The 27,062-nt window shown below is 39.9% G+C and overlaps 1 protein-coding gene across 2 annotated transcripts in view; it reads right to left on the reverse strand.

Annotated features, from left to right (window-relative positions):
- Srbd1 (S1 RNA binding domain 1) overlaps positions 1-27,062 on the reverse strand; it is a 174,793-nt gene that overhangs the window by 66,369 nt on the left and 81,362 nt on the right. For both annotated transcript variants that reach the window (XM_052186509.1, XM_052186511.1), the window contains exons 15-16: positions 11,992-12,083; positions 4,906-4,988 (exon numbers count right to left, since the gene is read on the reverse strand). In XM_052186509.1, the coding sequence (XP_052042469.1) occupies positions 4,906-4,988; positions 11,992-12,083 (175 nt within the window). The remainder of the gene's footprint in view (positions 1-4,905; positions 4,989-11,991; positions 12,084-27,062) is intronic.

Genomic DNA, 27,062 nt, shown 5'->3' on the forward strand with positions numbered 1-27,062 from the left:
AGTAAGTGCCCACAATAAAATAAAGGAAAATTTCAAGTTTAAATTTAGACAAAAATATTAGAGGAAAAAAAAAGGAGAGGATTGTTTTGTAGATAAACTTCACACTCTGGTGTTGAAAGTTAAGGTCCACAAATCAAACAGCAGACGTGTCTGCAGAGCTGGGGTTTTCTACCCCACTCTCAGTGAATCATGCTGCGGTTAGTTGAAAGTGCTGTTCACATAATAAATTAGCCACCTCATTTCCTTCATCACCAAAATATACATAGCACCCCCATACAGATTTGTTTTAATAAAGGTAATAAAGCAAGCCCAGAGGTTATGCTGCTGTGACATAATCATGCCTCTGAGATTTAGAAACACTCGCTTGTACATCATGCCTTAGAAAGTCTTTGCCTCCCAACAAAATCTGACTGTTGTACTCATACTTCTGAGCCCATCTACTCCAAATAAATAATGAAACCTGGACACATCAGGAGAGACTTCTTTTTCAATTACACATTTGAAAGCATATACTTTTTAAAGTAAAACTGTACAATAAACAACTTGGATACCTGATCTTAATTATTTAAAAAACATATCTCATCCTGGTTAACAGTACTCTAAGATGTCAATCAAGTAGCAGTCTCACCCCCAAATAAAGATGTTTTCTAAAATCAGTTGTTCAAAATGCCAAGAAACAGGTGCTTTTCCTCCTATGGACTTAGAGACAATTCTGTACAATTCCTAGCAAATGAACTTTCTTGCTGGGTAATGGTGTTAAATGCTGAGAATAGTAGAAAAGAAAAGAAAACTTTCATAAACTTGGACAGTCTGATTTAATTTTTTCTTCTCATTTGGATTCCTCTCTCTGATTACCAGAAAGATACTACAGTGCCAGTGTCCACAGCAAAGGATGGAGAGGCAGTGTGGCCTGCTGCCTGTAGATGAGCTCACACTGAACTCAGCATGGCAGTTCCCTACACCACATCCCATCAGAATCCCTGTGCAGACACAGGGTGGGTCTGCGCTTCACCAGCCCCTGGGCACCTGAGTCCTTCCCACAGGAGCATGGGTTTGGTATGAGCTGCCACTATGCAACTGATGCATCCTGTCCGTGGAGGTAAAATGTAGTGGAATCTCAGGAGCAGTATAATTACCAGTATTCTTTTAAAGACCATGACTAATGCATGGTACTCTACATATACAAATAAAGTTAGAATCAGTATTTCTCAATGTATTAGATATCATAAGTCAAAAATATACAGTTTTAAATGCCCAGTACAAAATGGAGTTACAGTCCATTATTAGGGAAGCACAGCAGGGTCCTGGAGGCAGGGACTGCAGCAGAGAGCATGAGGAATGCTGTTCACTGGCTGCTCCGCATGCTTACTGAGCTTGCTTTCTTATGGAACTCAGGACTAGTAGTGGCCCTGCCTCAGGAAGCTGGCACCAACTTGTCTACAGTCCAGTCTGATGGAGGCATTTTCTCAGTTGAAGTTCCTCTTCCAAAATAGCTCTAGATTTGTGTCAAGTAGACAAAAACCAGTCAGCTCAGTGGCTAAGCCCCCATCTGGAAAGTTTTCTGTCTCACCTTTGCCTTAGTGAAGATGCTAATGATGACAGTAATGACATAAGCAAGTCACCCACATAACTACGGACAGCTCAGAAGTCTTACTCTATAGTGACACATTACACTGCAGCTCAAATGTGTTTTAAAAGATCTAAGAAAACGACACAAAATCCGAGCAGCCTGGCCTTTCTGACCTAAGCTCGTCTGCAGCCCTTGCAGGTGGTGGAAGGGTTCTACACACCCAGTACATTCACCAGGAAGAATTGTCTTTGTTTGGTCCTGATTTACTTGTTTGTTTTTATGCAGGATCTGCAAACTGCTCCCTGCCAGGTGCTGGCAAGGTGACTTCCCTTACAGTGGCTCCGCCATCACAGGCACTCACTGAGGAGTAAGGATGGTCTGAGCCACAAACAGTTCACTAAGGGCCCCCACACTTCACTCTGCAACATCAACAAATGATCTAACAGAGGCACAAATGAGGAGAAAGAGGTGTCTGAGTCTTTGCTGCATGACTGAACAGACTCTTGACCATGTGCAGGTGCTAATGAGAGGAAAGTGCAAGAACACAGTCCCGAGAAGACATAAGAACCAGTAACCCATCGCCTAAACGTAGGGCACCACCAGGCCAAGCGAAGCCAGCCTTCAACCTCACATGCCACAGCGCCCAGCCCAGGCCCTGAGTCATCCCGCTCTTTTCACCCCAGAGTGTTTTCTTGGGAGCAACACCAAGCCACTCTGCAGCAACGTCTTTAGGGGTCGATCAGGGATATGTTGTCAATCGACCACACTGGATGCCTTGCTCTCCAGAAATAATGACAGGCATGTGTTTTTAAGATCAGCTCTCCTCATTTTCTCAGACGAGAGCTGGAGCACTGCTGAGGATTTTAGCTGCTCTTAAGTTCTTGAGTTTCCACTGAAGTTACACTGTAGTGTCCACGATTTCATTAACTCTACTATAAACACCTTTTATTTTCTCAGTCAACAATGTTTACCTGGCTTTTCTCGTGTGTGTTTTAAGTCAGGATGAAACTTTTATCAAAGGGAACCCAACTAAAAAGAAAGTCAGTCCCACTATGATGTATTGTATGAAGACTTCATATTAAATGGTCCATAGGCTGGGATATAAATAAATAAATAATTTATAATAAAAATGCAGAATATATATTCAGTATAGAAAACTGAAGATCAAAGAACATAAAAAATTTCTCATCATGTTCAGCCTGCCAGATGTTGTCTTCTTTAACAGAAATTCACAAATTCATCTTGAAATTCAGTTTACTTCTGTATTAACAACCTTGTGTAATTTAAATAGATCATTTCAAAAATAATTTCTCATGTTAATAGATCTTCCTTAAAAAATCTGATTTTGTTTGTTTGTTTATTTTTGAGACAGCGTTTTGCTATAGTGCCCATGGAAGCACTGAATTCTTAGTCAATCATCCCAGTGCCTGGAATAATGAGCACTTCAAGTGTATATGGCTCAAAACCCTGCATTATTAATGGTGCCATGCTACAGACATGCTCTTTATATAGTTTATGTAAATGTTTCAAATAAACTAACATGTAAATATATACAAACCAACAAGGAAAATAAATCAAAATTCTTAATAGTAAAATACATAATTGCCATATAATACATATGAATTTATGGCAAATAATTTCCCTAACCCATCACCTGGCATCACACTTTTGTGTTAACAAACGGCTTGTATGTGGAGCTGTAGCTACATGGTCTTTTTCTACAATGCTCCGTTCTTGCTCTGATTTTTCATCTTGTTTTGTCAGATTTTTATCACTGTGACAAAACACCTAAGCAAAACTATTTCAGGGAAGAAAGATTCATGTGGCCCAAGGTTCCAGAAACTTCATTACTTGACAGGGAGAGAATGGTGGAGCAATGTGGTCCACCTCAAGGCAGCCAGGAAGCAGGAAGCCTTTCTTCCAACATTCCTCTGTACGCTAGTCTGTTAGGCGATGTCACTCACAAAACCACCAGCCAACCAAAACAAAACAAAACAACTCACACCTTTTCTCTTTATTAACCTTCTCTGGAAATGTATCTATAGACATATAGCAGTGTTATCAACAATCTCAAAGGCATCTCTAAACCCAACCAACACTAACCATCACAAGACTATAGCTGGTTCTACCACCAGCTAGCATAAAATGCTAATAGTTTTAGCTGAGTCTCAATGTAGGTGACATATCAGTCCAAACTCTGTCACTGTGTACTTCTAGGGCACAGCATGTTGGTTTTGTTTTACTGTCAAATAATGGGGTAGAATGGAATGATTTTTGGAGATTCTCCCATTTCTGGTAACACAAAAGCCATGACTTAATAATACTTGTTTAGAAAAAAAGTATAATGCAGTGCCACTCAACCCCATGAAAATTAGAGTGGAAAATACTGTACTTTAGATCTGAAAAGTACTTTCCTGCCAGGATTGGCTATATTTCCAGCACTAAGAGACTGAGACAGGAGGATTTCTATGATTTTGAGGCCATCCAGGGCTACATAATGCTTTCTAGGGAGCCTAGACTACAGTAAGACCCTCTATCAAAAAACAAACTATACAACAACAACAATAGCAACAACAAGGACTACTTGGGAGGTAGGGAGGGACAAAGTCTTACACATTGGTTAGGCTGGGTTCAAACTTATGAACTCAAGGAATCATCTTGCTTCAGCCTCATTGAGTAGCTAGGAGTTCAAGTGAATATCACATGCACAGTTTAGCAAAGAATTACTACAAAAAGGAGAATTCTTTGACAGAGCCTTCAGGACTCCATCATTAAGGTTCACTGCTATCCTCAATCATTCAGTACATGTATATAAGCTCAAGAATTGAAAATACAGTACTAACAAAATCCATAATGAGGATGGCAATGTATCAACAACTACAAGACTTTAAACTACTCTGGGTAAAATCCAAAACTAATAATGACCAAATAGAAATGAATGCAGACAAGGTCACAGTAAACACCAGAGGTTCCTGGAAGACCAGTAACAACTGAGTTCATTCTGGTTTAAACAAAGAGTCATATGCTTCAATGGTCCACACTCCTTCCAATTTTTATAATAGAGTTGAAAAGACCAGGTCTCCAAATCAAGTACCTAGTTGAACCTAATGTTTATGCACCATCACACCTGGACTAATGTTTTCAAAGTCTTCAAATCTAACTATAGCCAATTTAAAAACTTAATCAAAATAATTAAGACAAGAAAAAGCAAGAAGAAATCTCTCTTTCCCTGACAGCTTGAAACTGTATAGGCTTTGAAAATGGAAATCTACTTCTAGTAATGGCTAAGTACAATGTCAGGTTTAAGCAGACTCTCAGTATCCACATTGCTTTACCTGATACATTCCAACTCCAATATGCTTCGGGTCAAATTTCACTAGCTCAGCTAATGGATCTTGAACACGCCTTGCTATGGAAACTGAAAAAACAGAATCAGAAAACAAGTATGATTTAATGTAAAAAGCAGTACTCAGATAATTACTTAGGTTAGTTCCTCATGATATGAACTCTTAATCCTAACCCTCTAGTGCCCACTTCCAAAGACACTGCAATTTAAGTTTCAAAGTTCATTTTTTCCATGCAAAAAGGAATGAATACAAGATTTCAGACTTACTTGTGTCGGCATATGTGTGTGTGTGTGTGTGTACGCACATGCATGTATGTCAGGCATTATTTATTATTTTTGAGACAAGGTCTCCTTTTGTGACCTCGGCTGGGGCCTGGAACCTACTATGTGGCCATGATAATCCACTTGCCTTGGCCTCCTGAATGCTGAGTTAACAGACATGAACCACCATATCTAAGACTCCTGGGCATTTCTAAGACATTCATGGAAAAGACTACAGATTCAGAGAAATAAATAAAGCATCTTGCTCCTAAACTCACCCAATTATCTGTTCAGTCTTTAAATAAGGCATGTTGAGTACCTCAAGCTTTAAAGAATATAGAATGATTTGTTTCAAATATCTTGCACTGTTATTGATATGATATATCTAATATTCTTAATAAAAATAGAACATGGTGATCACGAGTAGATGCTAGAGTATTGCATAAAGGCAGCCAGGTTATGCTGGCAAGTAAATACCCTTGGGAGGTTTAAATATGACTGTAAACAGAGTATGCTCTGGAATCTACCTACTGGCTCTGATCATAACCTTTTCTCACCATCACAATTGGGATCAAGAAACCTGGAAGTGTGGAAACCTACTACTGCAGAACTTCCTAAAATGCATACATACATATAAGAAAGGAGCCTGAACAGAGTAGCCAAGGAACGGGAGACAGTGACACACCAAACATCCAGTGCCAGGTGTGCATTACATCTGTTCAATCGCTGACCAAAGGGGCCCCATGGAAACTCCAAATACCACAAGCTACTGTGATATCCTCCACAACTTGATGGTAAGGTCCTATTGCTAAAAACTACACATATGAATGTCATCTAATATGGAGACATTTTAACTAGAACTATGTCTAACTAGAAGCTTGTCCCCTACTGACTATTGCTCATGGCACTGGAAGGCACCCAGCATGCTACTAGAGGAGAAAGGTAATAATATCTCTCAGCTACAAGCCCTGCAACCTCAAACAGTGACTTGACTGCAAGATGTACTGGTGTAATGGCAGCATCCCGTAATGGTACATAAATGTGATGGCGGCATCATGTCATGATGGCAAATGTGTGGTGGTGATGTTGTGTAGCTGTAACGTAAGTAAGTGTCATGGCGGCATAAGTGTGATGGTGACACTGTGTGATGTAACATAAGTGTGATGGTGGCATAAGTCTGGTGATATAGTATGATGGTGACATCGTGTCGTGGTGGCATTAGTCTGGTGGTATAGTGTGATGGTGACAGCGTGTCGTGGTGGCATAAGTGTGGGGTGACATCGTGTGACTATAACATAAGTGTCATGGTAGCATAAATGTGATGAGAGTAACAACCACTTTATCTTTGAGTTTAAAGCCTACTCCATGATATCTATCCCATACTCGAAAATGCTGAAATGGTCAAGAATCTGAGACTAGATAGGCCATGGGCCCTGTGGGTAAGCCCAGTATGTTGTTCTGCTAAAAGAACATAGCAATAAAACAACTCCTAATGACATACTCCCACACCCACAGATCAGAGAAGCTTCTGTTTGCAGAGATGGGCACTAACAGAGACCCACAACTGAAAAATATGCAGACAATGAGAGACAATGGATGTCTTCATCAAAACCCTCAGCAGCCTTGAGAGAAACACTTCTTCTCCTTCCATAATAGGTCTTAGGTCTAAGGATAAAACAGGTTCCAGGCTTTGGGACTTTCTTTTCTAAGAAATATTTAGAATCCTAAAATTTATAGAGCAAACCAAATTATTGCCCCCAAACTCCAGTAAGCAGTAGTCTGTAAACTTTGTCTCACTATTTAAAGATATTAAATAGGAGTGTTGTAATGGTTTGAATGAAAACTGTCCCCATACGTTCATAGAGAGTGGCACTATTGGGAGGTGTGGCCTTGCTGGAGAAAGTGTGTCAGTAGGGGTGGATTTTGGGGTCTCAGAAGTCCATGCCAGGCCGAGTGCCTCTCTTCCTGCTGCCTGCTGACCCAGACATCAAACTCAACTAGCTCTCCAGCACCATCTGTGCCTACACATGCTTCCAGCCGCTTCCGAACCATAAGCCAGCCCCAATTAAATGATTCCTTTCATAAGAGTTGCTGTGGTCATGATGTCTCTTCACAACAATACACCAGTACCTAAGACAAGTATTTCTTTTTAAATGTAACTCTCATCTCATGCTATCACTTTCCCTCTAACCGGAAAGTGTCCTAGCCAGGATGTTTTGTTAATACAACACTCCACCAGAGTGAACTGTAAGGAAATCTTTAAGGCATTTCTGGGTTTGAGAAAGCCCCTCTCACTGCCCAGCAGTGGTGCCCAGCCAGGTGGTCCTGGGTTCTATAAGAAAGCAGCCAGAGGAAGCCACGGAGAGCAAGCCAGTGAACAGCAGGCCTCCACAGCCTCTGCTCAGCTCCTGCCTGCAGGCTCCTGCCTTGGCTTCCCTGATGATGGACTATAACCTGTGAGCCAAATAAAGCCTTCCCTCCCCAGGAGGACCACGCTGCTTTATCACAGCAATAGAGACCTAACTAGGAAGGAGAACACAGGAAATCAATCTTCTCTACATCATAATTTGAATACTCAGAGCAAGTAGACTGCAATCCTGACCTTCTGATAAATAACTGCTATTTTGAACAAGAATCTAACAACTGCAGAGACCTGATAAACTGTTTCTACAGCTTCACAGTGATAATGGTGGTAGCAACTCAACCAAGGCGAGTTTGTTACGATTAATAGAAAATGTTTCTTCTGTCTCTAAGCTGGCTCTGGAGCTGCTTGGGAGGCTGCAGCAGAGGTAACATAAGTTCCAAAGTGCTGAGACCTTGTCTAAGATAAAGGTAACATATCTGTGTTGCATGCGCATACCCCTCAAATGATGAAAATGTTTTTACTATTCTGAGAAATTGGACTTTTCATTTCTCTCATCTATGTCATTTCTATTTCCTCCAAGGAACTTCTTTCCCCCACTATCTTCTGCCAAGGTCTTTAATAATACAGGGCTTTCTTACAGGAGGGATCTATGATTAACTCCTAGTTTACTCAAAGGCAAGGAGTTGGGACCTTGTTCGGGCAGGCTTGATCCTGAGTGGTCAGACAAGGTCAAGAATCTGCATGAAAGCTCAGCTCTCTTGTAAGTTTCTGAGCAGCATATTGATTGACATCTGTGAAGGCTCCTCCCTAGCATCAGGGATCCCCACTCTAATATTTGACTATATCTATTAGTGCAGGGCCTTCCATATAACCTGCTCAGAGAAAGCCTCCAATCTCACAGAGACAGAACCAAGCAATCACACTGTATGAAAGCAGATGTCTGCTGCTGCCATCTGGTTGAACTGAAATTTACTACACTAGGCATTTTAAATAAAAGACAAACTCAGTGCAACTTATTATACTCAAGTTGTGTGGTTACCTTACCAAGTTCTCAAATGTTCAATTCATCACATCAAGAGAAAATCCTGAACGTAATGATGGTCACTTTATGGCCGCCACCTCTCCCTAATCCCTGACAAGCACACCTAGCTGCTTCTCGCTATAGATCTGCCTATTCCACAGGCTTCCTACTGACGCCATTGCACAGAACACCATCTTTTGTGCTGCCTCCTTATACCCAGCTTAATGTTTTCAAGTTTCATTCATGGTGTGCATGTTTTAGCACTTCTGCCTTGTTATGGCTAAATAATATCCCAGTGTATGGAAACACATTTTCTTTCTTTCGTCATCTGCTGCTAGACATTTGGACTGTTTCCAGCCCTTGGCTACTATGACAAATGCTGCTGGCCACACTTGTGCCTTCTTCAGATTCAACCTGGTCTGAGCTGCTGGCTCACTTCTACTCATCTGTCTAGCTTCAGGTCCAAAACTTGCTGCTATATTCTCTTCTCAGTTTTCTTTTTGTCCTTGTTTTTTTCCCCTCGTGTTTCTACCATTTTTTAAAAGAACTTCAGAGCCGGGCGGTGGTGGCGCACACCTGTAATCCCAGCACTCTGGGAGGTAGAGGCAGGAGGATTTCTGAGTTCGAGGCCAGCCTGGTCTACAGAGTGAGTTCCAGGACAGCCAGGGCTATACAGAGAAACCCTGTCTCAAAAAAGTCAAATCCAAAAAACAAAAAAACAAAAAAAATTTTTTTCAGAAATAAGGGAAAGAATGAAGGCAATATTCACTCTACTATGTTAACGCAGAAATCTACAAGTTCTATCAGTTCAATGTTAATGCTTCTCATATGTAATATATTTACTGTAAGAGACACAAGCATTTGGTGGAAGAACAACTGTTTTCAATAAGCTGATAAGGACATCCTTATGAAGGACATTTTAGATATGCTTTAATGCTTCTAGAATGTTACAATTCTGTTAAATACAACAGAGCCAATCAATACAGAATTTATATCAGTCTGTTTTCAGTTGCTATAGCAAAATACCTAACAGTGGGTCATTAATTTTTAAAAGAGGCTCATTTAAATTCAGTTCTCAGCTATAGAGTTAAACAGCCTGAGATTGACTGGCTTCATCTATCTGGCTTCTGGTGAGGATGGAATGGATTACAATATGGAAGAAAGTAAAACACAAAACAAAACAAAAACAAACAAAACCAACCATGGCATGCAGAAAGGTCAAAGCTCATGTGTGGCCTCCTTTTAGAACAATGAACTCTTATGGAAAGCAACTCACTTCAGAAGACTCGTGTTTACTGAAGGTGATAGCTTTATGGGTTCAAACACCCAGGGCTGGGCCTCAGTTCTATAAGGTTCAATCATCTATCAAAATTGCCATACCTTGCCAAACTTCTAATACTTTAATCCAGGGAGAAACCACATCTAAAGTATAAAAGGGTTTAAAGATAAAATCCATACCTAGGTGTTGAGGTTTGAAATAAAGTATGAAATCATCCCCAGCATCAATTACTAGGAAAGTGCAAAATGTTAGACATAAATAAGACTTGAAAAGGGAAGTGGGGCCGAGGAACCACAACGGAGACCAAGTTTCTTTGACTATTTTCTTTAAGGACAGACTCTGAAGACTTGAGTGGCTTGGTAAGATGCTTTGACTCAGAATAAATTAAACACCATCACTTCTGTACAGGCGCAAGCTGAAGGAAGGTGTACTTGTAGTGAATCACAGACACTGCCAGTTAACATTGAGAAAGCAAAGCAAGAGTCTTGGGCAGTAGCTTGTCTTCTTTCTTACATTCTACCCTCACAGGACAGTGCTGGACACTGTGATCTGTCTCCACCTAGGACTCTATGACACTGTTCTTCTTCAAAGGCCGGTAGTTAGGAAGAAACAGAGGTTCATTAGTGGCTGGGAAAACTGTTGCCTCTCAAAAATTATGGCAAAAGTATTCCTCCCAACACTCCATTACAAGAGAAAGCCAAATTTGGCAATTCTTTTACATTTAAAAAAAAAACTCATCATTTATTCAGACAGTTTAGACACAAATATTACAAGTACACTATGTATGGCCTCTTGAAGCCCTAGATTCTTCATCTGTAATGTGGTAAGAATGATTATATGTCCCTGGGGCAACTGTGGTGACAGTGTGCAGTGCCTCCTGCACTCTGGGTAGGAAAGGCTAGTTGACAGGTTCCCTCTGGTGGCTTCCCACTCCTACCACGGTCAACACTCGCACTGCTTCAAGGTAAGCATGAGGGGAATGGCAAAGAGGCTGGCTGGTGTGATGGGGAGACCATTGCAGAAGAAGCAAAGTTTCAGTTTTAGAAGATAATTTAGCCAAGGAAGTGTCTTATTTCAACAATCAACTGAAAAGATGAAACAGAATCTTTTGTATTTAACTATTTTATACAAAAACTTTCAAAAATTATGGAGCTAAAATTCTAAAAGTCAGTGAAATATTTAAGCACAAATATTGAAACTTTAATTTCTAAAAAAGTGGCATAAATATTCCCCACTGCATAGAAAACTTATATATCAGATGTAAAATTGTATTTATTCCAAGTACTTTTCCTGGATTTCTCAAAGTATTTTAATTTTCTATTACAAAATTTTAGCTATTTCACACTGTAGACATTAAAGCAACCAAGTACAAATAAAAGGAAGGTATGGCTTTTTAAACCGAAGCAGCTTTTTAAAGCAAGGCCTTGCCATGAAGCCCCAGGCAGAGGCCAGATAGAGTGCTCAGTGGCCAGACCCTGAGCCACAAGTCAAAAGTCTGTGCGTTGACACACTGGCACTGCATTCACAAAAGTCTGTGCAGTGACACACTGGCACTGCATTCACAAAAGTCTGTGCGCTGACACACTGGCACTGCATTCACAAAAGTCTGTGTGCTGACACACTGGCACTGCATTCACAAAAGTCTGTGCAGTGACACACTGGCACTGCATTCACAAAAGTCTGTGCGGTGACACACTGGCACTGCATTCACAAAAGTCTGTGCGGTGACACACTGGCACTGCACTCACAAAAGTCTGTGCAGTGACACACTGGCACTGCATTCACAAAAGTCTGTGCGGTGACACACTGGCACTGCATTCACATTTATGCTACTCACTGCCAAGAAGATTATAATCATTTTATAATCATTTGATTCTCCTTAGTATTGAACTCTGGCATTTAATAAGACTTTGTGTTGAACTTTCACTATTTCTAGAGTACTTCAAGGCATTTACACACAGAAGAGTACCATTGCTCACACTTTTCATAATTCCTAGTATTAGTTTAGTCTATAACTTACAAATGCACCAAGTCTTGTACATGTGGCAAAGCTTCTACATTTTCATGGACATGTAAGATATTTAGTTTGTCACATTTACAGATCTAAAATATTTCAATCCCATCCTGTGTGATAGTCATGGCTTCTCACCTGCACTTCTCAAGTTAGGGTCTAGCCCAGGCATCTCCTTGTTAGCTTCGGGACTGACACTGTAGATAGAGGCCCCTGCTTCACTGACGATGCTGAAAAGATAGAAAGTGGGAACATTGTTTTCTCAACCATCCACCATGAGAAACTAGGCAGTGCAAGAAGAGCTGGACAATAGCCACAGCACAGACTGCCCACCACAGAGAGCAGCACTGAGTTGTGCTTACCTGGATAAGTTGTGCTTTTCTGGATAGCAAACACAAAGGCTCACATCCAGGACTCATTCATTCAGCAACAAGAACATTTCTAAATGAACACAAAGAACACCTTCCCCTAACGCCAACTTCAGAGTTGCTAGAATATATTCAGCTTCTCTTGTGCTTAGTGGGCATGCCTGACGTACAGTTTATGATTTCCATCTTAATCATGAGTCATAGGTGTGGTAGTTAAGTGTATGGGTGGACTTGTAGCAAGAACCATTACCACAAACACTATTCTACTATTACCAGGTTATACGTATGTCATGTGCATAACAACATACATGGAAAGGAAAGGTCAGATAGACCACCTGCCCACCAATCTCTTGTTGGGAGGTCAGTACTGGAAGCTCTCCCTCAGGCAGGTACTAAAGATGGCGCTTATCATTTACTTAATCAAAGAACTAAATAAATCATACTCTTCCTCTCTGTGGCTCCCAGTGCTCTACAAACCACAGTGAAAACATCCTTGCAGACATCTTTTGTACACTGGTTGACAAGCATGTGCCTAATCAAACATTTGGAATTATGACATAAAAGCAAAGGCACATTATATATTTTTATGCAACCGTAAGACCTTCAGCTCTGCCACATGGCCATCTCAGTGTGAAGATTCAAAGAGAATCCTGTCAGTGATTAAGCTTTATTCCTCTTTTAGCAACCTCTCTCATTCTGGGCTTCTCAAATTCCTCTTCAACCCTCTAAGAGACACTTAGATAAACCTTAACATACTGCCCTTTGCTAATAATCAAACACTAAGTAATCAAATGGAAAACTCTGTACTGAAATGTGACAACTGCAAGTCACTAATGCTTGAAATTACTCTAGAAAAGCGGTTCTCAAGCAGTTCACAATCCCTTTGGGGACCAAACGATCCTTTCACAGGGACTGACATCCTACATATCAGACATTTACACTATAATTCATAACAGTAGCAAAACAACAGTGACGAAGTAGCAATGAAACTAATTTTACGTTTGGGATCAGCACAACTGTATTAAAGGGGCCCAGCTCTAGGAAGGTGGAGACCATTGCTCTAGGGTCTGAAGACATGAAGTAGGAGAACTGCTGCTGAAAAGCATGGCTGAACGCAGTGAACTGCCTGGCTTTTGTTAACAAGATAACTCAGTTTTGTGTAGCACCTCTCCTAGATCTACTTTCCTAACAACAGCTCCCTAAGAACTCGTAACTCTCTCCTTGTGTCTTCACCTAGGACCCAAAGAGAAAGTGAGTTTGTTTTCTTTAGAACCTAAAGCATTTTCAAGATCAAATGAAACTCCTTAATTTGAGACCAAGTTTAAATAAGAAGGCACTGTGCTTTTCCTTCCAACATAAGATCCAGATTATTCTTATCTTCTACTACATAATGATCAAAGATAAAATGCAACATTAAATAAAACAAGGTGTAGAAAACACAGGCTGATGAAATGGGTCAACAGATTAAAGCATTTGCCACCAACCTTGACAACCAACCTGAGTTTAATCCCCAGAACTCAGAGGACAGCAAAAGAGAGAGCTGACTTCTGAAAACTGTCCTCTGACCAGCATTTTAAAAGACATATGTGCTTACATAGTCTCACAATAATAATAAATAAATAAAATAAAAAATGTAAAATCCATGCATTGGCACAGCAAGATGAAGCTGATGTCACAGACTAGGACAAACATCAGTTTCCATACAGCAGTTTTCTAACTGGCTTCTGAATGACTGGGCAGCGAGACTCAGGTTTATTTGAGACTACATGTGAAATGCCAAGTTTATGTATACTGATCCCTAGGGAAATGGGTTAACTAGCCATTAAGAAAATTCAAAATCTTCAAAAGGTTTATGAAACTATCACAGGAGAAGACTATTTAGTAACCAGATATGGAAAGAACCATTTCAACACAAACCAACACTCAGGATAATAAAGTCCTTTCTAAAAAAATTGTAACTATCAATGAAATGTAGCCCAGACCCATTATTAAAAGAAAAGGATATTTAAAAAAAAAAAAAAAAACAACTTTCCACAAACATAATTTATATTATTCCCAGAAATTTCCAAAGTTACAACTATTTAAGTAAAGTGAATTTAAATGGTAAGTTAAAATTTTAATTAACTGGCCTTTAGTAGTTGGGTACCTGAGAACTTGCCAAGTGATTCACTTTCTTTTGGGGGTTATAATTCTCAACAAACTGAGGGAAAACTTTTGTAAAGAAAAATACTCAGATAATAAATATTCCTCCAAATTGCATACTGCCACTTCTTTTCAACATAGGAATATAAAACAGATGTGACACATTGCACCCAAAGATTTTAGATTAACAATAATACTAAATCAATACAAAATGTAGTAAATTTTGTATGCCATATTTACTGAACAGTGTGGACCCAATAAACGGTCAAGTACTAATCATGGGTCAGAAAGCTAAGTGAACTAAAGGAAAATTACTCAGATAAAAAATATCTATTATTATTATTATAAAATATTTATTATATAAAATATAATATATGGCTTAGGAAATGTATGTATGTAAAATCAAAATAAATCAGAGGGTGACAATTTTTACCAAGAGAACTTACTAAGGACAAAAACTACCATGTCCTCTGCAGCTTCCAACTCCTGTTCTAAGTTCCAAAGCAGGCTCTCAGCAGAACCCATGCCAGATGAGTCAGGCACTTTCTGTGTAGTGGAAGTCTCCCAACCAACTGCAGGGAACTATGCTGACGGCCTGTAAAACTCAGGAACATGAAGAAAACAACTTCGAGCTTTGTGAAAGCATCATCTGCAAAGATGTGCGGAGCATTATATTTAAAAAGCAAGTTTCTCTCCAGTATTCTAAACTTAATATCATAGTTATCTGATTACTGTATTTATTTGAACATAATGCCAACGGGAGTAATCAGAACTTATTCTTTGGGGCAATTTTAAGTGAGAAAGTTGTAAATGAACTAATGTTTTAAGATTCTCAGAGTATAATGACCTCCTTCTAAATTATACAGCTAAGACAAACACCTAAATGGAGACATCTGATACCTTGTGCTTGTGTTGTAAAAAGGCGTGTTTCAGAAGTATGACATGGACACGGAGTCCCATCTCCTTAGATCCACATGCTATCATCCAGTGTAATGAGTCTCAAGAAGTAAATAGGTAATTTTAGAAACATTTTACCCAAACACTATTTTGGGGGTTATCTGTGTCTCTTTATGTTAAAAAAAAAAATCCAAGTTACAACTTCATAACCTAAAAAGTCAAATATCTACAATATAGAAACAATTATTTTCAATTCACTAAAACTCTCTAAATAAAAATTTTCCCTACAACTCTCTAAATAAAAATGCTATATTTTAATCCCCAAATAAAACCCAATGTTGCTTAAATAAAATACACCATAAATCAATAATTGATTCTTTTTTTTAAAGAGATACTTCAGTTAGAGAACTGAAATCTCTCAGCTGTCACAAGACAGACTGTATGTTGATCAAGCCTTTCTGGCCTGGCCTGTGAGTACTTCTCTTAGTAACTAGGATCCTAGGAGAACAGGGAGGCCTTCTGCTTCCTTCTTTACAAAAGGAAGAAGAAAGAGTGAGAACCTCTGCATAAGCAAAGGCTGGTTTGCCTTTGCTTTTGGGAAAGTGCTAACAGCTCTCTTTCACATCTAGTAGAAAGGCCGGGAGCTTCTGCATGAGCAGCCTCTTCTCTTTGAGTCTAAAATAAATTACTTCCTTCCTTAGGTTAATGGAAGAATTTAATTAAGAAATAATTTGCTTAAATAAAAATGTAGTGACTGAGATAACAAAAAAAAAAAAAAAACAAAAACAAAAAGGAAAGAAACAAAAACAAAAAGTTAAAAAAAAAAAAAAAAAAAACTGCAAGGGCCGAATTCTTCCCGTAAAACAGACTGGTGTGCTTGTAATTCTTCCTAAGAATGTATTTCCTTCCTTTTGCCTTCCGAAAATACATGTATTACACCTCTGCTACACTGAAAAGCTACATTCCACTCCAGTCTTCAAAACAACTTCTTTAAACATAGTTCTTGCAACTTTTCAGGCTGGAAACATTCATAGAGAAACTGACTGTGTACTCTAATCTCAGTACTAGGAAGCACAAAGTCTTTGACTCTTGTGTCTTCTCTTGGACTCTTTTCCTGCTGTTTGTCTGGTCTAACTTGAGTGTGTCAGTTTTTATTTCATCTTATTTTATTTTGTTTAGTATTATTATCCCTTAAAAGAAACTAACAACACATATAGCGACTCCCTGCTCTGCCCATGAGGTAGTCTGTTATGAAGTATGAATGGATATTGGCTTATATCTCAAGAACACGTAATAAACCTAAAATTCAAACTCCACAAACAGAAGGGGCCCTAGGACTGAATGTTAAGGACTACAACCAAGCTCTCTAAAACCTCTGTTCAGTAGAGCTCACCAGTCCAGAGCGTTCTCAATCATTTTGAGGTAAGCAAGCTAGGCATGCTAGCACATACCCACACCTCCAGCATGGGGGTGAGGGGTGCTGAGGTAGCAAGATCACAGTCAGTCTAGGCCATATAGGGAAACCCTGGCTCAAGAACCAAACAATCAACCAACCACTAACAAAAGCAGAGGGAATCTGCTGATGATCAGGACAATGATGGGGAAAAAAAATCAAATACTGGTAAGGATATTTAACTATAAAGCTTGGTGATAAAATAAAAATTCAATCAAAAGTTACAAAAACTATCCTTTCTTCCCAATCCAGAAATATATTTTTTTAGAGTTAATATGAAATAAATGTAAAAAAACATAGAGAGATAAATTCTGGTTCAGAAGGGACCAAAAATAAATGAAAATTGAAATGCCTATCATTAAAGATTCAATGAATGGAAAACCAGCTTGTCAATCAAAATTATCGTCCTAAGAGATTTTGATTTCATGTAAAATATTCATGATAAATTAAGTGAAAAAACTAACCATAAAACTGTATAACCATAACAAGTTTAGCTTAAAAATATGTATAAACAAAGAAATTGTTTCATGTAATATGTGAGTAATACCTAAACAAAAATTATTCCTTTTATTTTCCACAATACCCAAGTCATATTTATTTGTAAAGTTAAAAAAAAACCTTCAAATTGAAGTATAATTGCTAACTGATAAGGAAATCTGCTACTAAACAATAGTTGATATTTTGAAATGTACCCAGTTTTAAATTATTCTATTTTGACTTCAATCTGGATAGACATATTTTGTTGGTAATGACCTCTGAACATCACCTTTTGATTACTGTAAACTTGGTGTTTTCGTGGTTACTTAAAAGGAAGCAGAAAGCTCATGCTGTCAGTTTTACACACAGGCCAGAGGAGAAGCAAATGCATCAAGACAACTTTTATAGGAAGGACGAGTTGCATGGCCCTAAGTTTCCATCACTAACGAATCCTCGGTGATCAACTGTCTCACTGCTCACAAGGTTAACTATGAACACATTCCAAAGCATGCCAGGAAGGTCAGCAAAGAAAAGGAAAGCACACTACCTCTGCATTACAGCTGTATTTGCCTTTTGGTGTGTAGCTCTAGCACCATCTGGTGGCAGGCAAGCTGAGAACAATTCCTCAATTACCAAGCGGGATAAGTTCTAGCACTATTCCAAATAACGACCATTTATTTTCCTGAGAACATCATCATCAATGGTGCCGTGTCATGCAGAGGATCCACCGCAAGCCTGGGTAGGTTTAGAGTCTACAGAGTGAGACCCCCAAGCATTCCCAGGTAGATATTCTTTCAGCTGCCTACAGAGCAATTTTAACAGGACCAAGTTCCCAGGTTAATTTTCCTGCAGTCTCACAGCACTATGGATGAAAAGAACACTTTATAGGTACAAAAGAAGCCTTAAAGGGGCAGATCCAAATTAACAACTATCAAACATAACCTGAACTTGGAGTCTGAGGTTCCTAATAGCACTAGCAACAAATTTTCTCATGCTATTCACAAACAAAATATAGCAAGAACAAAAAACAAAGCAAGCAAACGGGCACTCTGCTCCTGCCTGGCACCCCGACACACGGCAGCGGGGGCAAAGGCACAGGAACTTAATGCTAGCCTTGTCAGTATTGTAGACTGGAGCCATGTCTAAGCTACTGTCTTTAAAGGACTGGAGACAGGGTGCAGCAGGTAGGAGAGTACCTGCTACTCATCCAGAGAATGGAGTTCAGTTCCCAGCACCCAATGGTTCCAGGGGACCTGGAACTAGACATGACACCAACACATGAATAAAAAGTAGAATCTAAATTTTTAAAAAGAATCAAAAAAAAAAAAAAAAAAAAAAAAGGCCTGCGTTGAAGCGAAGAACCTAAGGCAGAGCATCACAGGCTTCTGCTCACCCACGGAGCTACGTGAGGTCTCAATGTGTTAAACTGCATACAAACATCCACACTAGCCATGGGTCAAACAGTGACACCCTGAGTGAGAGTGTCCTCTGAGGTATAAGCAACTGCAGTGGGAGGGCAGAGACAGAAGTCCCTGCCCTTCCTCCTGCGTGCCTTCCACATGGAGACAGCAATTCTTCTCCATACCTTCATCCTCTTTCTTTCAGTTTGAAAACCCTTTCATCCCCACCCCACCTATGCACTTAACCTAATTAAGATAACCCCTCACAGAAGTAACCAGAGGCTCATCTCCTAGGTGACTCTAGACCCTATCAACCTCACAATTTACCATCACTGCATGAAGGAAAATTTGTCTAGTAATAAGCATGCTGAAATCAGGTTGCTATAGTCTTTTTCAATTAAAGTTATTCCAAATGTTCTTTATTGTATAGCCAGATGTCAAAAACTCAGAAACTTAGGCAGAGAGAATATAGTACTGACACCCCAGTAAGAGCTCAATAACCTACTTCTGAGTAGTAAGAGCTCTAGCTAAGATGGTAAAAGTGAAACACTAGACAAATGATTGAGTCACACAGTCAGAGAGAGTGAGTGAGTGAGGGGGAAATTTAATTTAGAAGAGAAGGAAAGAGTACAGGTGGTGAGTCCAGCAGTCTTAGCACTGGGGAGGCCGAGCAGAGAATCAAGGGGGCCAGCCTGGGCTACAGCTGACTATGTCTGAAAAACAAAGAACACACCAAGTAGGACATAGTGCAAGAGAGAGAAGATGAGATACAGAGGAAGAGTTTGCAACGAAAGCTCAACTCTTTCATCTACAGCAATAAAGTGTGCCCCACACTCTTTAATTAACCTTTTCTTCTACTATTCACAACCCCGATTCCACAGACAAGGGAGCTCAAGTTATCATTTCCATACACTGGCTCCCGTTCCTCTTTTTCTTTCCCTCTTTTACAGCTACTTTATCCAATCCAACACTTGTATTTCCCCACAAAAGGAATGTAAGCATCCTCTCAGAGGGGTCCCACATCAACTTCTCCAAACCCCCAAACAGGAAAGACTCTAGATACAAGTTCAACCTACCACTTTCCAAGAGTATTCAGGTTGGATCACCAGGCCCTTGTGAAGAAGCCTCTGCCATCAGAATTCCTCCTGGGTATCCAGCCAATGCTGAAAAGCATCCCAAAAGCACATGCTATGTGTAAGCTGTGCCCTAGAGCAAGCCTCTTTGTAAGTGTGGCTTAGAAGCATAGCCTGCGTGCGCAGTGTAGCTGGGAGAGGAGGAGAGCTCAGGGGCCAGACAGCTGCTCCACTTATTCTTTATCAATACCCACATCTTCCCTTCTGCAGGATCACTGCACACTTCTGGCTCTGCTACATTACACCGTGTAAATATTTAGGAAAAATAATTCCTTTCAAGGATCTAAACTTCCACCGTTGTTATGGTAAACGAAGCTGTTTATGCGATGTTCGTTAATGAAGGCAAGCCTAAAAGAGCACAGGAATTTACTAACATGTGGTACACAAACATTACGGTCATAAAGCTTCTTAGGGGGACACATCAACAACATGAAAGAAGTTTAGTTTTACTCACGTTGCCCTGTAATTTCCTTTAACTCTACTAGAACAACCCTTAATTTAAACCTTTCTTGCAATTACAGGAACAGTGCAGACTGAATATACAAAAACTAGATAATACTCTCCCCACCTCTCCAATGAACTTCTCTGGATTCTATAGTAGCAATTCTCACAATTCAGCCTGTATAAGAATCAGCAAGAAGGCATGGTTAAACTCAAATGGCTAGAAACTCACCCTTAGTTTCTGCTATACTGAAACTGAGAATTTGCACTGCTAACAAGTTCCTTGGCAGAGCCGGTACGGCTCGTCTCAGGAGCACAGTTTTGGTTTTAAGGTTTTATTAGAAATACTAGTTTCCTATTGCTCTGATAAAATATAACAACCAAGGCAACTTATATAAGAAAATGGTTACTTGGGTTTATGTTTTCAGAAGGTTATAGTTCATTGAGGCCAAATGAAGGCATGTTGGTAGGAAGAAGAAGTTGAGGACTCACATCTTATGCCACAACAGAAAGGAGAGAGTTCCCCTGCAATGGTGCTCAAAGCCTACCCTTACTGATATACTTCCTCCAGGAAGGCCACACCTCATAAGCCACCAACTGGGGACCAAGTGTTCAAGTGCCAGAGAGTATTAGAGGTGTTTATCATGTTTATCATGTAATTTACATTTTACAAACTTAGCTATCTTAAGTGTACATCTCAGTAACTTGTAGTAAATGTACAATCTTACAGAAATCCACAAGTTCAGAATGCTCCTACGTCAGACAATCATCTGTAACTACATGTGGGTTCAGTTCTCCTTTGTCAGTCCTGGTACCCATTAATGTGCCTTCTCTACATGCTTATGTTTTTGTACACTTTATATTAATGCAAGCACACACTGCTTGGCCATCTTAGTCAATGTGCATGTTCTAATGTCTCCTCTTATTGCTGAATATTTCAAAGTTAGAAATATACCACATCTTAAAACTTGTATGACTAGCTAGTTCTGCTTTGGTTCATAAATACTACTGCCACAACACTTTCACTCTCTTGTGCATACAAGCCATACATGTCTCACCTTGAATGTTTTTCTCACTTTTCAAGAAATCATCTAGGTACAATGTATGGCAAACTCATATCCTTGGTGATACTTGTTTTTTGGATTTTTGTTTGTTTGTTTGTTTTTACCAAAGCCACTCTATTGGCTACAACAGCAGCAGCAGCAGCAGCAGCAACAGCAACAACTACTACTACTGCTACTACGTCTTCCTCTTCCTTCTCCTCCTCCTCCCATAAAATGAAATCTTTAGCACAACTTAGTGGTATGAACGTGTAATCCAATTACTTGCGAGGATGAGGCAGGAGGACCACATGTTCTGAAAGGCTAGGTTTACATAGTGTGTTCAAGGCAAGCCTGAGTCACTTAGTGAGGCCTTGTCTCAACATAAAATGTGGAAAAAAAGCTGGGCTCAGTGGCAGAGCCCTTGTATGAGGATGAGGACTCATTTCCAGGACAGTTGGGAAAATTTGTTATTCATTTTGAATTGGCTTGTCTCCTAATTAATCAGTTTTAAATGTTCTTTATTCTAAATACAAATCCTTTAAAAGATACACAGCTTGTAGTTTGCCTTTTCATTCTCCTCAGTCTTGAAATACAAAGTTTCTTAAGTGTGATGAAATCTGGGACTACACTTTGAGAAACAATGTTCTAAAGCCTCAAAACTGCAAACAAAAAACAAAACAAAACAAAACGGAAAAAACCCCAGCAACTGCTTAAAAGATGTGAAGTCTCATGCTCTGCTGTAGACACATAGCATTCACACACCACGTGGGCATATTACAGCATGCCTATTCTGTCTTAGCAAAGCCTATTGCTTTCTGTTGCTGTGATAAACTTAGGGAGGAAAGGTTTTATGTTAACTTACAGACTGTAGCCCATCACTGAGGAAAGCCAAGGGAAGAACTCAGAGGCAGGGGCTTCACGAAAACAAGGAAGAACACTGCTTATAGGCTTCCTGCCTCTGGCTTGTTCATTGATCTTTCTTGCACAGTCCAAGCCCATCCGCCTAGGGATGGAACTGCCCACAATGCACTGATGCATCCTACATCAATTAGCAATTAAAAAAATGCTTCTGAGACATGCACACAGGCCAATGGGTTGGAGGCGATTTTTAACTGACTCCCATCTCCTTGGGTAAGTCCCATTTACAACTGATATTACTGCAGTTATCATCCTAAACAGACCTACACTGTAGGAAAAAGCAAGGGTTAGACCTGCAATTGTTTTTAACTTATTACATAATGAAATCACTTCAAATGTTGGAGACTGTTGACAATGAAAAATATGGCTTTCTAACCCAATCACTGGTCAGACATAGGACTAATACTATTTTTATTTAAGGTGTATATTATCAACTTTGTAGATTAATAGGAAGAAAGGCAACACACCATATAAAGATTACAAAGATTATTATTTGAAGGGTAGGTTTGGTTAATATCAGTGTGTGTGTTGTTGTTGTTGTTGTTGTTTAATTATACTGGCTTTCTTCACTTTGGGGCCTTTTAAAAATAATCTGCATGCCAAAACAACCCCTTGCTGAAAATCTGTAGGACCTTAAGTTAAAGGATATAAGAACAACAACTCAGGCTTGTCCAGAGCCCTAGCTTCAAATGTAGAAAATGTTCCACGATACATTCGATTCAGGTAGGAGTGTATGTATGGTTTATCTCCAAGATGAAACCCAATATAATGTTTGTCTTAGTTGTGCATTCCTGCACAGACATCATGACCAAGAAGCAAGTTGGGGAAGAAAGGGTTTATTGAGCTTATACTTCCATGCTGTAGTTCATCACTAAAAAAAGTCAGGACTAGAACTCAAGCAGGTCAGGAAGCAGGAGCTGATACAGAGGCCATGGAGGGATGTTACTTACTGGCTTGCTTCCCCTGTCTTGCTCAGCCTGTTTTCTTATAGAACCCAAGACTACCAGTCCAGGGATAGCACCACCCACAAGGGGTCCACCTCCCTTGATCACCAACTGAGAAAATGCCCCACTGCTGGATCTCATGGAAGCACTTCCCCAACTGTAGCTTCTTTCTCTGTGATAACTCCAGCCTGTGTCAAGTTGACACACAAAACCAGCTAGCACATGTTTACTCTCCTATGATTTATTTATAATCAAAAATGCAAATCCCAAAGTGCAGACACGATTCCATGAGTGTAGCTACTACATGAGACACACATCTTGAATTCTGTACAAGCTGTTACACTAGGAAGAATCCAATTAAGAGATGAAGAAAGGCAGATTTAAAAAACAAAAAAAGATTCCTTTTAACAATTCAATTTGACCTAGAAAAAGCAAGATTTTTATTTCTAAAGGTTTTATTAAAAGGTTTCCACTGTAAAATAATTTCAAATATGTATGTTCTATTTGATGGCTCTTGTTGACATAGAAGTTGTTTGTCTTCCTTGCTATCTAGTTGCTAATGACTATTTCTCTTCATCTTTGTAAGTAAGTCATCCTGCAATGAACAGGCCTGTTGATTCACTCTCCCTTTCCACTGTGCCACTCAAAGCCACTGAGAGGCAACTTCCTAAAGAAAGCCACAAGGTAATGGTCTCCCATGTAATACAGTAACCAGTCTCTGGATCTGGATAATCCAGTGTTTACAGTATCTTCTCATCAACTTTTTTTTTTTCAATTGAAAGACTAAAGTTATGGAAGCATCTTTCCTAAATCACTTTGAGTTAGATTGTGGTTAAGTTAGATTTGAGATTCAAGGTGAATGTAATTTAAGCAATAGTATACTAAATTGCATATAGCCAACTATAATTCAGTCCTTGGTTTGCAAGGTAAGAATAAACAAAGTAAATAGCAGCAGCAGCAGCAACAGTCTTCTAAATTTTCTTCAATCTACTAAACATTAGTAATTTTGAGGAACAAATTTAACTAAGTTATCACTTTTTCTTCCGTAACAACCAATCTTGGGTCTTAAAATACAAAATGGAGGGAAAAAAGCAAGGACCTGGAACAGGAGGTCTAACCCTGGGTGAAGCTGGGAAGGCCGCCAGGTCCACATGGGATGGTGATCTGGTCACTGCAATAACCCCAGCTCCAAAAGCGGCAGTCTCCACTTAAGTTTTTCATAAATGTAAGGGAAAGAGCAAGGAAGGGAACTCTTGTCTAAACTCTAATCTAATGAAATCCAGAAGTGATTATTAAAACACTTCCTTATCCATACAGCATCTTTACTGTCATACCAAGGAGGTGCGAGGGAAAATAAGAATTCTTAAACACACCGAAGCCTGGGATACAAATTTTGTGTATACTCTCTCAGAACTAAGGGAAATGTACCACACATCAATTTACCCACAACGCCCTTGGCCTCCTTCAGGGATGGGGAGGATGATCAGCTACATTTGTCTTCATCCTATATGGAAGTCCTGACATTTGCCAGCAAGTACAGGTTCCAAATGGTAAATGCCAGAATGCCTTAATGTCACCTGTGGACCTGCAGGGCAGAGAAGGCAGCAGCAGCATGTGGTCATAGCTGAGCCATCGACTCTGCCTGGAAAGAGAAACCTCAGACTCAGTTAAACCAACCCAATGCCAGATGCCACTCTTAGAACAAGACTGTGGATGCCAAGGCTTAGCTGCCCAGAGAAACATTCAACTCAAGACCCTTACCGAAAGGGGAAAGGGCTGAATGCAACAATATAAGTATAGTCTGTCTATATAACAATAGGGCCCAATGGATCCTTCAGGCAGGCAGGAAAGGTGGGAGAATTCTTTAGTCTACAAGTGCATACTACTTTTTCAAGGCCATCTTCTGCTATTGTAAAGTAAATAATACAAATCTCTTACATCTGTATAATACAACTAGTGTCCCTCGACAAAGGGACATGTGAGAAGTGTGTCAGTGAGTAAATGTCATTTCCCGAGGGTCAAAGAACGTACCTATACCAACCATAATGGCTGTGGCCATCTCTGGACAATGACCACTGTTGCATTCTTGACACATGACTATATACAGCTTTCCAAGAATACAGCAAAATCTACTCAAACTAATACCCTTTCATAGTCACAGCCTTCCAGCAAGTCTGTGCTATAAACAACCTCATTTTTGAAACAGAATGACACCCAAAAGGAACCAAACCAATATCATCTGAAACCAAACAGTAAAACAAAGATTTAAGAAAAAAAAAAAAGTCCTGCCTCTGGACCAGCACATATCCACCCAGGGCCATTCTCCGGGCAATCTTCCTGAAACAAATCTGGCAAGATGCTCCCTCTGTTCCCCTCTGATGGGATATCAGACACTGTGGTGGTGCTGGGAGATTATCAAAAGCTGAGGGCACTGGGACCAAATGCATCATTTGTTCAGGAAGGAGCAGGCACCACCAGCTCACCAGGTCAAATCCCTAAGAAACTAAACAGATGGGAATCAACTCGGCTCAGCAGGACATGGTTAATGACACAATCCACTCATGGAAAAAAGTAGACTCAGTGCAACTTAGGGTTCTATACTCAACCAGGATCTGCAAAGACTAGTCCCTCAAATCCACCTGATGCACCTTACAAGACAAAGCGCAAATAGTCAGGACTCTACTAGGATTGAGGTTAAAGAATCTATTCATGTAAGCAGTCCCAATGAAATGGCCTTTCAAAGCATGACGGTAGAGATGGTGTTGTACTTCGCTCATGGACTATTTCTATCTTGCCCACTTTCACTTCTATGACTGTATTTCTGATGTTCACGCATTTGCCATACATTTGTACCTATTCCACCGACACAGCTCAGTAAAGCTTCCATTGTCTAGTCTTGCTGTATAAACAACTGGGAAACATGGTTCTTCAATTCTGGGCAATTACATAAGTATCTCTTCATATTTTCAGATCTTTTTCTAAGCCAATTAAAATAAATGGCACAGGAGCTGGAGAGAAGGCTCAGTGGGTGCAAGTACTTGCTGTGCAAATAAAGATCTTGGTTCAAATCCCCTGCATCCATCCACATGTTAAAATGCCAGACATGGCAACATGTGCCTGCAGCAGTAGCACTGAATAGGATAGAGGAAGGACGACTGTAGGGGGAAAGAGGAGGGGCTCCAAGTTCAGTGACACCTTGTCTCAGGGAATACAGTGGACACAGACAGAGGAGAACAGTCTGTATCTTCCTGTCTTCCACACATGTAAACAAAAGGCACATACTTCTGCATGTACACAAAACATAAACATTCACACATGAATAAAATACCATGGAACAAATAAAAACACCAGTTATTTATATTCATATAAATATTAAAAATACTCATTTTCTATAGTTCAAAAATCAAATTATTAAATAAAATTGAGCCTAAATAAACAGAATAAAAATAATATTTCTAAATTAATTTAATTTTAGCATGTATTTTGCAGGTTTATATTACCATGTCTGCTGTCTTTTTTCCTATATCCTTGCTGACCTAATTAATTCTGTACTTCCCAGAATTACATTTTTCTATTTTACACTCTTCCTCATGAACCTGGAGAAGATCCAGTCTGTGGTCATTACTGGGAAGAGGAGTGTGGGTGGAAAGCAAGGTGGTGCCTTCCACAGGAATGTTCACTGCTCAAGCCACACAGAGCACAAACTTGGGAGGGGGCAACCACTGCCATCTCAACTGAAACGCCAGCAGGACAAAGATGAGCCAGGCTCAGTAAAATCCCCAGTGCTGCTGCAGGGCCACAGTGACAGTCATCAGTGCTGCTGCAGGGCCACAGTGACGGTCATCAGTGCTGCTGCAGGGCCACAGTGACGGTCATCAGTGCTGCTGCAGGGTCACAGTGACGGTCATCAGTGCTGCTGCAGGGCCACAGTGACGGTCATCAGTGCTGCTGCAGGGCCACAGTGACAGTCATCAGTGCTGCTGCAGGGCCACA

This window comes from Apodemus sylvaticus, chromosome 6, assembly GCF_947179515.1.
Source record: "Apodemus sylvaticus chromosome 6, mApoSyl1.1, whole genome shotgun sequence".
NCBI lineage: Eukaryota > Metazoa > Chordata > Mammalia > Rodentia > Muridae > Apodemus > Apodemus sylvaticus.